Consider the following 13,747-nt stretch of genomic DNA (forward strand, 5'->3'; position numbering starts at 1 on the left):
TAATAGGTGTACGCTCCAGAAACAGCTCTGCGATGGTCTACCTCCAGTATACCTGGTCTCAGGTGGTTTCAACCATTGCTCACCCTACTCAGCGCCTTGCTCACCCTGCTCAGGCTTTGCTCACTCTGCTCAGGGCCTTACTCACTCTGTTCAGGACCTTGCTCACCCTGATCAGGAGATCTCCACTTCTGCTCAGGTTAAAGCGGCGAGTGCTCAGGTCCAAGAACGGAAATGGAAACGATCCATGTCCAGATTCCGATATTATTATAGGTGTTATAAGGTGCATGGAAATGGGTTATCAGGTAGAAATAGGGTTTGGGCATATACCAGGAGTAATTAAAGAGTACATATTGCATAATAATCACCTGAATTAAGTACTCATTTCATTCCCAATTTTCCAATGACATGTCATGCATTGATCGATAGATTTCACCGCATCACCAAGGCTTTAGAATATAGTGGTTTCGACCATCTTTTAAAGGCCCTTAAGATCTCATGGGAGTGTCTATTTCCCCGTCCACGGTGTGAACGCCTATCTTGGCCGGACACCAACAACCTCCCCCCTCATGCAAACCACCTCGCCCCTTTTGACCACCAGTCTGTATCTTATTGTCTCCCCATTACCTTCCTCCACAGCCTCCGTCCCAATGGTGTACTCCTCCTCCGCATACAGCGGTGACAAAGCTCGGTAAGCAATACTCTTCGCCTTGATTGCCCCATCCCGTGAGTGAACATCCCGCCAGTAATTCATCAGATTAATCAGATTCAAGGGCCCATGCACAACCACATTCGGGTGACCCTCCACCTGCCTCGTCCAGCTTTCGTTGAAGTGGATCATGTGCGCGTTGAACGTCAGGGCAGAGAACTGAAACAGCGCAACAGGGGACCAGACAAGATTGCGCATGGTATACCCTGCCTTTAGATGTGTGTCATCCTGCATATGGGACTTGGTGGTGGGTATCGTAATAACTGGAGCGATTGAGCCAGTAGGCGGTGCAGGTAGTGGTTGGCGGAAGATCCATGATCTGGGGGTCCGTCAGCAAATTGGATAGCAACAAAAAAACACAATGGCTGGGCACGTACGTACCTTCTGTCAGTAAGAGCTACCCCCCGAGGAGAAGCAAATATCTTTTCCACATCCACCAACACCATCTCACTCCCATCACGGCTCTTCTTCGCTTTGGCATCGAGAATCTCGGTGGTTTCCTCTACTCTGTCTCCTATTCTCAGTTGCACCTGTGGGTTCCACAGCATCTCCCCTCCAGCCCACATCCTCCTCGTGAATGGGGCCGGCGAGTTAAATGTTGTGTCTGACCCATCCGCTCCTAGCTCTGACTCGAACTGGGAGGGGGTGAAGTACACGAGGTGGTGACCGTAGGGAAGGTAAGTGCCGTCTGGTGGCTCCCCCGTGCAGAATTCTGATCGTCGGCCCAAGGTAAGAGACAGCTTCTGGAGTTGGTTTCCATCAAGAAGCTGTTTGCGGACGAACTTTTGGCCTTTGACTTTCTTCAACAGCTCACTGGCTGCGGTCTGGGCGGCGGAGGTGTGGATGTGACGGGTGGAGGCTTGGCAGGAGGTGGTCATCATAATCTGGCTGGCTAGAATGCGGCGGGTGATGCGCGCGGGGTGCTGGAAAAGAGCCATTTTCCAGTGGTCAAGAAAACGGACAAAAATGCCAGGGCCGATGTCTACTCACTGTTCATTCTCAAACACCAAGGTCCGTTGGTGATGTCGTTGATCAGATGTCAAAAGCGGAACCCCTTCCCCGGAAATAATAGGGGGCGCTAAACTGGGTGCCTCGGTGGGGTCCACATTCCCCGCTTCCCCAGAAAACCGTTGTGCAGTCCATCAACAACAAGAACGACAGTGCGAGACTGGAGATTCACATTGGCGCTTCTCGATAGTGTTGAGCTTTCAATTCCCTGATTTCACAATGTCACAGTTAACCCTCCGCATGATCACCCGGTTGACGCGCCTGGCTTCCAATCACCGGCCGGCCCGCCATCAACTGTTCTCCACCTCGGCCAGGCGGCCCCTGATGTCAACAACAGGCTTCACCGAAACACAGCTCACCGTTCGAGAAGCAGTCGCGCAGGTCTGCTCGGAGTTTCCCAACACCTATTGGCAAGAACACGACCAGAATGAGCAAGATCCCAAGGAGTTCCATGCTGCCATGGCCAAAGACGGCTGGCTCGGGATTGCTCTGCCAGAATCTCTTGGCGGATCCGGATTGGGAATATCTGAGGCCACCATGATGATGCAGACGATTGCGGAGTCTGGGGCAGGAATGGCGGGCGCCCAGAGCACACACGCCAATGTCTATGCTACACAGCCGCTGGCCAAGTTTGGGAGCACCGCCCAACTCGAAAGCACCATTCCGAAGATCATTTCGGGCCAATGGCGGGTTTGCTTTGGGGTGACTGAGCCGAACGCGGGACTGGATACGCTGAGACTGTCAACCAGGGCCACGAAGCAGAGCGATGGTTCTTACAAAGTGACTGGGCAAAAGATCTGGATCACTTGCGCTCAAGTGGCCTCCAAGATGATTCTGTTGGCGCGAACCACACCGCTGGAGGAGGTCAGGAAACCGAGCGAAGGGCTGTCATTATTCTGCATCGATCTTGATCGTAGCAGCCCAGGTCTTGAACTCCGACGAATCAAGAAGATGGGCGGACGGGCTGTCGATGCTAACGAGGTCTTCTTTGACAACTATTCGGTTGGTGCCGACTCGTTGATTGGCGAGGAAGGGCAAGGCTTCAAGATTATCCTGCATGGGATGAACGCTGAACGCTGCCTGCTCGCCGGCGAGGCTCTTGGTCTGGGGTATGCTGCTCTAGGAAAGGCGGCAACGTATGCTAGAGAACGTAACGTCTTCAAGAGGCCAATCGGACAGAATCAAGGAATCGCCCATCCGCTAGCAGAGGTATACATGAAGCTTGAGGCGGCGAAGTTGGCAACGTATCATGCTGCGCAGTTGTATGATTCGAGCAAGACCGATAAGACGATACGTCAAGATGCGGTGGGTGTGGCTTGCAATAGTGCAAAGTATCTGGCGGCCGAGGCAGCGTTCTCGGCGTGCGAGAGAGCCGTGTTGACGCATGGGGGAATGGGTTACGCGGTCGAGTATGACGTCGAACGGTACTTTCGAGAGTGTCTCGTGCCGAGGATTGCGCCCGTTAGTCGAGAGATGATTCTGAATTATATCAGTGAAAAGATTTTGGATCTTCCACGGAGTTATTGAAGCTTCGGTGGTGTGCTGCTGGTAGTCACCAGGTCGTCACTCCGCCTGCCAGTTTTCATGGTGGTGGACTTGGGTGGCCAGTGACCTCACCCGCTAGGCAGACTTGGGCTGATTGAACCTTCTTATTCTAGATGAGTGTTCAAGTGGTTACCCTCACCGGTCAATCGATGCCAATTTTCAGGAGTCTGGTGTTTTACAATTGCTCTTTTAGTTCATGTGGAGCCGGTGGTGGTCTAGAGCATGACGGGCCGAGTCGTCACTTGCTGCGAACGGTAGGCAACAAAGGCGACTTGAAAGTTTACCGAGGCCACCATAGTTTCTTTGAGACGATTTTCTTTGATCTGCACTCTTCACCTGGTCAACTCCCCAAACTCATGTAAAAAATCTTCGACTATACATGAGCGTCAAGACGCACATCACATCCCTGCCGAGCAAACTTAGATCCATGCGCCAGCAACGACCAAGAATCTCTCTCTGCGAGTATTCAATTGTAGCCGCATCCAGAGTCAAAACAGAGTCGCGCATTTAAACATGTCATCAACATCGGCGCCACAAATACCCTTCGCTGAAGGCACCGAGGAGTATGGCTACTACGAGAGACTACAACATGTCGTCAGATCCCGCCTCCCCGGTATGAAACCCCGGGTTCTTGTCATTACAGACATCGAACAAGACTACGATGACCTCCTCGCTATTATCTTTCTGAGCGAGATGCACCGCATGGGCGCCATCGAAATTGCCGGCTGCATAGCAAACCATCACCCAGCGGACAGACGCGCTAAGTTCCTTCGAACAACTCTAGACTGCCTCAACCTGCAGCATGTACCGGTTGCTATTGGCACTAAGGGTGCTAGCGACATCGTGGCCCATGCTCCAGATCTCTACTATGGCCTCAAGAACAGACGGTTTCACGACTACGCCGAGAGAAAACATACACCTCCTCTCTCAGGCGAAGAGCTCATCGACTTCCTTGTCGACCAATCCGGCAAGGTACAGACACCGGGGGGGACACCTACACAAAAGCTCACTGTTTTGCTCATCTCTTCATTACAAGACATAAGCGAAGCATTCGAGCGGTGGAAGTCAGTACCCGGCCCACCCTTCCCCACAGACAAATTCGACAAGTTCATCTCTCAAGGCGGGTATAAACTAGAGGGCAACAACCTCTGGCCAGAGATGGGCATGACAAACAACAAATTCCACCGTCAAGCGGCCAAGAACTACACTCGAACCCTTCAAGGTTGCAAGCTCAAGTCTGACGCTTGGTCTCGCGAAGCCGCGAAGGCCGCCCGTCTCGATGGCTCGTTCTTCCAGGAGCTCTTCCAACTGGGGCCTATCGGTGCTCATCTCGAGTGGGTGTGGCTAAGGCAGGAGTTCAAATTCTACTACGATCCCCTTAACGATCCATATATGCCCCAGCTCGATGTTGGATGGTATCTGAACACACGCCTCAACCTCTCTCGAAAATCGGACCTGTTCCAGCAATTAGCAAAGTCGATGCCGCCCTTCCAAGAGGTAGTCCCTCTTATCAAGGTCATTGCCTACGACTGCTGTGCCGCGGTCGGTGCAGTCGGCGAGGACTTCATGAAAGCCTTCCACGTGCTTGACCCATCCGTGAAGCAACAGGCCCCCCTCGACGAAACACTTTCCGAACACGAAAGGCTTTTCAATGACAACAAAACCATCCACCGCCTCTTCGGCCGGACACAAGACGACATGGGCGGGATCAACGCTGACCAACTAGCCAGCGTCATGGAAGTCTTTATATTAGGAGGCTTACTCGCCACAAAGGACCACGCCGAAAAGTTATTACAAACCAAGAGCCCATCCACAGCTATACCCGACCACGAACCCATGCAATACAAAAATACCCTCGAAAACTGGGAACACGACAGGCAACAGCCCCTCATCACTGAAGTCAAGAGGTGCCGGAAGGAGTTACAGGGTCTCAAAGATAAGCAAGCAGACGCACAGGACAGTCTGGAGCTGGCGAGGACAGCAAAATCACATGATAGGGTGAGACAGGCGGAAAATACCTTGAATGAGGTGGTTGGGAAGCAGACAAAGGCCGAGATTGCTTTGAACGCGGCAATTGGTAGGATCGAGGAGGACAAGACACGGGGGGCGGAGAGGAAGTTGAGAGGAGAGTATGATTCTAGCACACCGGAGCTATCTGGGGCTCCGTATGAGCTGCTCTATCAGAGGGATGTTCTCGGGAGAGCGTAGTTCTGTCAGAACAGACAGCCGCCTACTTGGTGGTGGTGTTTATTCTTGTATAGTACATGTACCATGGCAGTTTTTTTGTGGCATGTTGGCCGGCTACTTGAAGACGGGGTTGGCCGGGTGGAAAGGCAAGTCGAAAGTGAAGGTTGGGACAGGCGGGATGGCTGAACCATCCACTTCCATGGGCTTGGCTGGGCGGAGAGGCAGATAGGATGTGCGACTCGGGACAGAAGCAGTGGATTCAGAAAAGCCTTCCTCTTCTCCCATCTTTACGTCAATGTCAATGACTTCATTGTCTGGAACCTGTCAGTGTCATATCTATACGTGCATTCTATCGAAAACTTACCCTTGCCTTCATTTCCTTGACCTTGCATTCTGTTCATAAACTCGGTCAGATTGGGGTGGCCCCAGTCCAGGCCGTCGACTTGATGGAATTGGTCCACGGTCTTTGCAACAAGGCCATGCTCTTTGCGGTCGTGACTTCTCTTATTGCTCTTGTAACGTTTGGTATGACCAAGACATGGCACGCTGTACATCGCTCCGGCTCTTGGGTGGTCTTTGAAAGCAATTGGTGCCATGGTGCGAGTTTGGTGGGACAATGTGTTGTTTTCCCTCGCGGCCAACCTCTTTGGAAGTCGTCGTTCACGAGTCCTGGACACCGCAGATCCATTTGAGCGGGGAATGGCCATGTTTCCGACGTCGGTGGCGTTGTGAGAAGGATACAATCGTTGTGGTGCTCGCCAACAACCAGCCTTGGTGGGGATTGGAGATGGTCGGCGAAATAGGGCAAACAGATGTAACCAAAAGAAGGCAGATCAAAAGTGTGGGTTGAGAGCTTTCAGATTCTCTTGTTCTTATTTGATCCAGATTCTCTCCCAAGCTGCCCACCAGTGCAATGAGATCTAAGCCATCAATAGCCCCATTAACCCAGCAATCATCCTCGACAAACCCTCATCGTTAATATCTCTTTTGTCCTCCACCACCTCAATCCCACTCCCCTTTAAGCCCTCCTGCAACACATCAAACAATACCTCGTCAACCTGCTTATCCTCAAACTGCTCACCACATTTCGAAAGCAAGCTTGTCCCACCCCTCGGAATCACCACTCTGACTACCTCCGGCCTCATAGCATTTTTCAACCTCTCCACCATAAACCTCCCAATGTCCCTCGCTTCCTCCTTGTTCGTCCTCATGACAGTAACAGCAGCATTATGCTCCACCAAATTTCTGTCTTTGAACCGCTCCGGCACCGTTTCCCTCGCCCCAAAGTTAACCATATCCGTTGCCCCCAACGAAACCAAATATGGAATCCCCCTCTCAACCGCCGCCGTCATCCTCTCCTCCCCAGCACTCATCACACCCCCCACCACAAAATCTGCCACCTCCGTTGTGGTCAAATCCAACACGGCATCCAACTCCTCTTCCCTCACCATCTTCTCCATCGTCTTCCCCCCATGACCAGTAGCATGAAAAACATACACCTCCACATCGTCCCCATACCACTCCTTGAAACATTCACGAACTGTGTCAACAGCAGGAGTAGTAACCCCAAACATCGTGACCCCCAACCTTTTCTTCCTCTCTTGTCCCCTTCCCCTCTCCCCGTGCTTTCTATGTTCAAACACTACTGCAGAACCAACAATCCCGCCCGCCGCATTCCCAATCACCTCCCCCAACAACCCATTGATCCCAGCAATATCAACCACCGAGTTCACCATCCCAATATCACTCTCCCCTACATACCCCCCCGTATCCCCACTAGCAACAGTACTAACGATGACCTTTGGCAAACCCCACGGCAAACCCTTCATAATCCCCGCTGCAAGCACCGTCCCCGATGACCCCCCCAAAGAGATGACCCCATGCAGCCCCTTTGACGACCTCAAAAGCCCTTCCACAACTTTCGTTGCCTGGCGGGAGATTACCTCGACGAATTTACCCCGGTCGAGGTTGGAAATATCAGTGCAATCCACCAGCAGGTCCTCTTGAGATATGGAAATAGCTTCGTGCTCGACCGGGTTTCGACCCACGTCTAGGAGGATGACCTCAAGGTCGGGAATAGGTAAGGGGAAGGAGATGATTGATTCCCTCAAAAAGAGGAGCGGTTCGAGCTTGGTGTCGCACGTTCCGATGATGAGGATGGTGGGCATGGTGGATAATTGTATTGATAATCAATCAAATCTGATTGAATGACTCGAATTTGGAAATTCCCGCGAGAATACTGCATCTCAGGAATTTAGTCCTGAGCAAAAGAAATGAATGACATTGATTAGAAAAGTGACAATATATGACAACTGGTCCAACAAGTGCACTTATGTTGTACTCCCCTCCCGCGGGCTAACACATCGGACGTCTCTCATCCGATCCGAGACATGGTGACGTACCATACTGATCCGTGTTCAACACGATCACGATTCACTTAGTCCAACCATCGGTAATATAAGCTTACATCCCAACCAACCACTCTGCATGTCCAACTGGGTAATCGCCCTTCACAATCAGCAGTCAAAAACCTACCAAAAATGCCACCCCCCACCGACCGCCACGAAATCCTCCACCGCCTCCGCTCCCAAATCAACGCCGGCATCCCCATCCTCGGCTCCGGAGCCGGCATAGGTCTCTCCGCGAAATTCGTCGAGTCTGCCGGCGGCGACCTAATAATAATTTACAACAGCGGCCGCTTCCGCATGGCCGGCCGCGGCTCCCTAGCCGGTCTCATGCCCTACGGCAACGCCAACGACATTATGCTCGAAATGGTCAGTATCATTCCAATTTTCCCTCACCCCATATACTCACCCTTCCAACAAAGGCAAAAGAAATACTTCCCATAGTCCATCACACCCCCGTCCTAGCTGGCATCTGCGCCTCAGACCCCTACCTCCCCTCCTGCCTCCCCTCCTACCTCCGTCACCTCAAATCCCTCGGCCTCTGCGGCATCCAAAACTTTCCCACCGTCGGCCTCATCGACGGTCAGTTCCGTGTTCACCTCGAACAAACCGGCATGGGGTACGATCTAGAAGTTAATCTCATCAAGGAGGCCCGGGCGTTGGAAATGCTGACCACACCCTACGTCTTCAACCCAGACGAAGCCAGACTCATGGCCAAGGCTGGGGCGGATATTGTCGTGGCGCATATGGGGTTGACGACGGGGGGTTCGATTGGTGCGCAGGAGGCCGAGGGGGGGAATAGTAAGGCGTTGGGTGACTGTGTGGAACGGGTGCAGGCGATTAGAGATGCGGTGTATGCGGTCAATCCCGAGATTATCGTGCTTTGTCATGGGGGTGCGATTGCCAGCCCAGAGGATGCGGGGTATGTGCTGGAACGAACCAAGGGGGTGCATGGGTTTTACGGGGCGAGTTCGATTGAGAGGTTACCGGTTGAGAAGGCGATTACTGAGGTGACGAGGGCGTTTAAGGGGCTAAAGATGGGGGAGCGGAGGTGAGAGCTGGATCTGGAAAGGGGGAGGGTGGTGATGATGCATGTTGAGATGTGAACAGAACTGGTGTGGCATGGATTTGATGATGAGATTGGTCAAAGAGGAAACGAACAAGACGTTGCTGAAACGATATGTGAGCGAGTCCGAGTCTGGGTCGATCTCGGCCGGTAGGTGGGAAGATGCGGTGGGCACTTGCGCGGCAGGGACGACGGTATCCAATTGAAGGAGAACATCATCCACACGCTCCAGGTTCTTTTTCTCTTCGCTTATTCCCTAGATGCAAGTCATGCTTCAAGATGTGATATGATGACACGGGGATCATCTGCTCCGATGCCTCTTGATATGACTTCGACTTCTGATCCCAACCAACCCCTCGGATTCGTCAGCCCACCTCCCAAGCTGACGTCGCATTCTGAAGTTGAAAATCCCCTCGATGCCCTCCCGCCCAGCCCTCCCAGGCTGCAGCTTCCCGCCCCTAGTCATCTTCCCGTCCGTCAAACGTCAGCTGTAGGGCGACCAATCATTTATCTCCCCTCGGTCTACTGCATCTTCGCTGTTGAAAAGTCTGAAGCAAAAAGTCTTCCTCAGCCAACATCATGATGCCGTCTCGTCCTGACTCAGCAAATGCCCAACAATCTCGTTGTTTGTCTCCATGTTGTGCTTTTCTACCAGCCAACAAACAGTCTGACCTCAGCCTCCTATCACTCCCAAACTCACCCCATCATCCACCTCACCATTCAACAACTCCCAACCCCTCCCCCTCTCCTCTCCTTGGGGGCCATAACAGAAACAGACAAATTCTCTCCTGTGTCGCATTTCTCCAACCATCTCCCCTTACTAACTGCATCTCCATCAAAGCCGGGCTGCGGCACTCAAGTATCATCAATGAAACTGTACCAAAACGCCAAACGACCGACCCCAATCAACAAGAAGGTCTATGGTACCCTTTTTTCCATAAAAATGACGACGTGGTCTCCTTATCGCCTCACCCGCGCATTGGTCTGTTCATCACGGATGAGCCTTACCCTTCTTTCCCCTTTCCGGATATTTTACGAGACAGTCCACTCAACCTCCCCTGACCACGCCACCAAACCGCATCACCGTCCACCACTCTCCGTGACTCTTGCCCAGCGCCCCCGCCTCACTGATGAGGTGCGCGGTGTTGTGGGATCGGCTCCCCAGAGAGAGAGAGAGAGGTCTCATTCGGTGAAGCTGGCAGAGGTGTTGTGTAAAGAGCTGCGGGACGCATCAAATGCTTTTGATCAACAAACAAACAATACCCAACGAGCCGCGATCGCAACCCCAGTTCGTCGTTGGAGTGTAGGCACGACGGTCCTAACAAAACAGTGTATTTACTATGGATAAGGATGATGACATGTGTGTGTTGTTGGTGAAATGTACAAGCAATTAAAACAAAAAAATCAAGATACACAAGAAACGAAAGGATGCCAGATCTGCCAAACCGCCATAATCATACATCAACTTCTCCCCCCTAACAACCTTCTCAACATAAGGACTTGTTCTCTTGCTCGAGTGTGCCGCTGCTCCACCTGATTGAAGATTACGCTGACTACACCTTCCTGTAGCGTTTGTGGCATTCTTCTGTTGTGTTTCTGCCCGTCGAAATCCGGTTCTTGATGTGCCTGGCTAGGCGGTGGAGGATGACCAAAGCCCAGCGCATGATCAAACTCGGCGTCATGTGTCGAAGCCACCGCCACCGATGCCGCCGCGATAAGCCCTTCGGAACCTTCGGGAGCGTCTTGTTGGCCAACTGCCAGTGATCGCAGAGCACGATCTAGCTGCTCCATGAGATGGCTGATCAAGTTGATAATGGCAAGCATCTGACTGTGCGATGAGCCAAAGAAGGCCCCCGTTGATGGCGTGTTGGGTGGTGTGGCTGCCTGACCCGAGTTGATTTGCGAGAGAAATGAACTGCAAAGATCTTCAAAAATGCCCAAGAGCATTTGGTGGGAGGCCAGAGCCATGAGAGAAATGGCAGTATCGGTAGCCTTGCTGATGGGTGCTGAGCTTCCTATGGCGCCATGGGGTATTCTATACACATCAGAACTGGCTCTCCTCCTTTCGAGGGGTATGTGGGGTGATATCATTTGTCGTGCGGCGTAACGGTCCATGAAGCTGATCAGTGAGCAGCCTGCATCGAAGATTTCATTGATCGCTGGTGAAGCTATTGTCAACAGCGCTCGGGCGAGGGTACTCAACATTCTTCCAGCGCGATTGATGCGGAGGTTGGCTTGAGTGGCTTCTTCAAGAAGATTTTCGGCTGAGCCGGAAAACATCCATGTATTGTCGGTTGTCGCTGAGGTTGCGCTAAGTATGCTTTCGGAAAAAGAAGGCCCAAATTCACTACTGGAATCTTCGGCCGTATGTGGCAGAGGATGGAGGTGGTCCTGTCTATTGGGGAAATGACCTTGGTGTCCTGGCAACCCAAAGTCTGACAGAAGTGTTGTTGGAGTGTTCAAATCGGGTCTCCTATAGACAACGTCAAAGTTTGGCGATGCAGTTGTCGACAGAAGTAAGGGCGCTGTTCGGGATTGTGATTGTCTTTCAATACCTGGCCTGGTCTCCGGTAGTGGGAAGTTGAATGCAGGGGGTCTCGGTGATGGGGACTGGGAATGAGTTGGGGAGAGTTCGGCTGGTGAGGATGGACATCTGGATGACCGCCTCGCTCTTTTCCTAACCGGATGTCGGTGTACCCTTGGACGGCCGGACCGGAGCTGGGCTACAAGCAATGTCAGTACATGTAGCGGATCTTAGAGCAGTCTAGTATTCCGGAAACATACGACTGAAAATGCAAACCGCCCCTGCCTTGGAGCACCTTGCACAAGGTATTGGCGCTATCACCGACCTCCCACGACTAGCTTCACTCTCTTCGCCTACGACCCCGAGACCGAGTGTATTGTTGTCATGCCCATCCGTGACACAGCGGACCTTGAGTTCGTGACAACGATCGCACGACTGCCTCCTGGGCATGGGTGGTAGTGTGAGCTCGGCGACAGGCGGCTGCCCTTGCGATGGAAGGGTTGATGACATGGCGGAGCCGTGCACCCCAGACTCGACGAAGGAACCCGCCTCCTTGCTTGTCGTCTGTGCTTGCATCGGTGGTTCTTATATCAACTCCAGATCTGAGCTGTGGAGGTGGTGGCGTGAGGCAAGACTGTTGAACGCCAGCCTACACATCCCCGTCCTTTGAGTCTCGGCTAACGCAGGGGGGGACGGGAGCTCGACCGAACGGTTGGAAAGGAGGTTCAGGGATGAGGAAGGACACTGGGCCTTATGGAATCGGTTTTGCCTCGCAATCTTGGTTGAATCTGTGGAACGGGGGTACAAGCAGGACTTGTTAGGGGCAGCGTCCGCTCCTCGGCGGCGCTGCAGCAAAAGGGAACCATCGAATGGGATGAGGATCCTTCAGCATGAACCAAACAACGCCCCCGTGCCGCAGAGATGTTCGCCTATCAACAGGCACAGTCATCCGCAAGGCAAGTTCCACATGAGAATGTATCCGTCTGGCACGGCCTACTTTGGAAAATGCTGCCGAACAAGACTTTGCCACCAGCATGGCAGGCAAGCAGATCATGTCGTCGTCTCTGCCTAGATCTTTCGAAATAGCGATGACCTGCAAACAAACAAGAGGGAAGCCCCAGACGCCACGTGATCTGTTCTTGTGTGGGAGCTCGTCAGGCGTTCTTTTGTCGATGTCGAGTCCCATGCGCCGCTCGCGTACTTGGTCCTCTACACTTTGATGGTTCGGGATCTGGACGAAACCAGTCAGCAGTGACGATATATACGATGGGATGAGCCAAGATGGGTAAGTTCCCGCTTATGGCAACCAAGTGGCCAATCGTGTTGTTGGAAACCAACCAAGACCGTTGAGCACCGTTAATCCCATCCACGGGCGTTGCTGGTCATGGCGATATCGTTACCCAGGCAAGCATCTAATCATGTCTTCCTGTCATGGGAGACTGCCGTCCATCGGGATGTTCCTTCGGGATGGGTAAGGAAGGTGGGCGGGAAGGAGGGAGATAAGGAAGTTTGACGGGTGCTCCCGGGACTCATTCGTAATGTTCAGTCCCCACGTGGTGTCGGCTTAGCTTGCCTGAGACAGCAAACGAGGTCGGACAGATGGTCCTCTAAGAATGCAGGGACAGGTCGAAAGGATCGTTCAATGCAACTAATGCACGTGTGTGGTGTTGAATGAGGGCGTTGTTCTTCCACTCAAGTTCAAAAAGAGGTTGGATCCACAATCCTCAAGCGAGACCTGGGCTAGATTAGCGGACTTTTGTCGGCGCTTAGCGCTGACTTTTGACGCCGCTATCGTGTGGCTCCTTCAACCACGGGCCAAGACGAAAAAATTACAGTTCAGATCCTCCTGCCCGTCGATAAAGCAACTTGAAAATCTTGATTCAGGTCGGTAACGAGGTTTTATGTAGTTTATCACACTGATTCTTTTGTCAAGTCCAGTCGGCTGGCACATGGAGTCGTAAACTCAGCAACGAGCTATCACGGAGCGAAGAGCGTCTCGCATATCCAAAGTTCCGAAGGATTTGAAGCAACCTTCCTCCTGCTCAAGTCCGCTTGATACCATCGTATTTGGATGGCACCTTCCATCTGAAAAGAATCCTGAAAAGGCGGCAGGGGTAAAGGGAGATGACATCTGCGCGGAAGATTTGGTTCTAGACTAAGGTATGTAGATGATAGACTTATTAGAAATTAGACCGAAACCTATCATTCTACAATATCCATCTTCCATTACACAACGACACCAAGGCTTTTATTAGTATTATGAGAAATAATAGGAAATTTGTGGACGATTTGCCACGTATTTGAGA

The 13,747-nt window shown here is 52.3% G+C and overlaps 6 protein-coding genes across 6 annotated transcripts; 3 read left to right on the forward strand and 3 right to left on the reverse strand.

The window, feature by feature from the left end:
- Positions 1 to 377: 377 nt before the first annotated feature.
- On the reverse strand, positions 378 to 3,606 carry QC762_116220 (uncharacterized protein). The gene is made up of 2 exons (XM_062886034.1): positions 1,088 to 3,606; positions 378 to 1,025 (listed from the first exon to the last, which is right to left on the reverse strand). The coding sequence occupies exons 1-2, from the start codon at positions 1,642 to 1,644 to the stop codon at positions 533 to 535; spliced, it is 1,050 nt and encodes a 349-aa protein (XP_062749071.1). The 5' UTR covers positions 1,645 to 3,606; the 3' UTR covers positions 378 to 532.
- QC762_116230 (uncharacterized protein) lies at positions 1,934 to 3,241 on the forward strand (the record flags this gene model as incomplete). Its single annotated transcript, XM_062886035.1, has 1 exon — positions 1,934 to 3,241. One exon carries the CDS (start codon positions 1,934 to 1,936, stop codon positions 3,239 to 3,241), a length of 1,308 nt encoding a protein of 435 aa, XP_062749072.1.
- A 166-nt stretch (positions 3,607 to 3,772) lies between the features above and the next one.
- On the forward strand, positions 3,773 to 5,467 carry QC762_116240 (uncharacterized protein; the record flags this gene model as incomplete). Its single annotated transcript, XM_062886036.1, has 1 exon — positions 3,773 to 5,467. One exon carries the CDS (start codon positions 3,773 to 3,775, stop codon positions 5,465 to 5,467), a length of 1,695 nt encoding a protein of 564 aa, XP_062749073.1.
- An 899-nt stretch (positions 5,468 to 6,366) lies between these two features.
- QC762_116250 (uncharacterized protein) lies at positions 6,367 to 7,614 on the reverse strand (the record flags this gene model as incomplete). The annotated part of the gene is made up of 1 exon (XM_062886037.1): positions 6,367 to 7,614. One exon carries the CDS (start codon positions 7,612 to 7,614, stop codon positions 6,367 to 6,369), a length of 1,248 nt encoding a protein of 415 aa, XP_062749074.1.
- Positions 7,615 to 7,810: 196 nt separating this feature from the next.
- Positions 7,811 to 9,141, forward strand: QC762_116260 (uncharacterized protein). The gene is made up of 2 exons (XM_062886038.1): positions 7,811 to 8,220; positions 8,274 to 9,141. Exons 1-2 carry the CDS (start codon positions 7,987 to 7,989, stop codon positions 8,904 to 8,906), a joined length of 867 nt encoding a protein of 288 aa, XP_062749075.1. The 5' UTR covers positions 7,811 to 7,986; the 3' UTR covers positions 8,907 to 9,141.
- Positions 9,142 to 9,356: 215 nt separating this feature from the next.
- QC762_116270 (uncharacterized protein) lies at positions 9,357 to 13,166 on the reverse strand. The gene is made up of 2 exons (XM_062886039.1): positions 11,702 to 13,166; positions 9,357 to 11,640 (listed from the first exon to the last, which is right to left on the reverse strand). Exons 1-2 carry the CDS (start codon positions 12,015 to 12,017, stop codon positions 10,379 to 10,381), a joined length of 1,578 nt encoding a protein of 525 aa, XP_062749076.1. The 5' UTR covers positions 12,018 to 13,166; the 3' UTR covers positions 9,357 to 10,378.
- Between the last annotated feature and the right edge of the window lie 581 nt (positions 13,167 to 13,747).

Source organism: Podospora pseudocomata (assembly GCF_035222375.1).
Source record: "Podospora pseudocomata strain CBS 415.72m chromosome 1 map unlocalized CBS415.72m_1, whole genome shotgun sequence".
NCBI classification, from domain to species: Eukaryota; Fungi; Ascomycota; class Sordariomycetes; order Sordariales; family Podosporaceae; genus Podospora; species Podospora pseudocomata.

What these genes read in the sequence shown, in the direction of transcription:
- QC762_116220 (XM_062886034.1), bottom strand. Translation starts at nt 1,644, where the DNA reads ATGGCTCTTTTCCAGCACCCCGCGCGCATCACCCGCCGCATTCTAGCC. An exon ending in GTAGCTCTTACTGACAGAAG is followed by an intron (nt 1,026 to 1,087) that starts GTACGTACGTGC and finishes ACGGACCCCCAG; the next exon opens with ATCATGGATCTTCCGCCAAC.
- QC762_116260 (XM_062886038.1), top strand. Translation starts at nt 7,987, where the DNA reads ATGCCACCCCCCACCGACCGCCACGAAATCCTCCACCGCCTCCGCTCC. An exon ending in ACGACATTATGCTCGAAATG is followed by an intron (nt 8,221 to 8,273) that starts GTCAGTATCATT and finishes CTTCCAACAAAG; the next exon opens with GCAAAAGAAATACTTCCCAT.
- QC762_116270 (XM_062886039.1), bottom strand. Translation starts at nt 12,017, where the DNA reads ATGCAAGCACAGACGACAAGCAAGGAGGCGGGTTCCTTCGTCGAGTCT. An exon ending in GGCGGTTTGCATTTTCAGTC is followed by an intron (nt 11,641 to 11,701) that starts GTATGTTTCCGG and finishes CATTGCTTGTAG; the next exon opens with CCCAGCTCCGGTCCGGCCGT.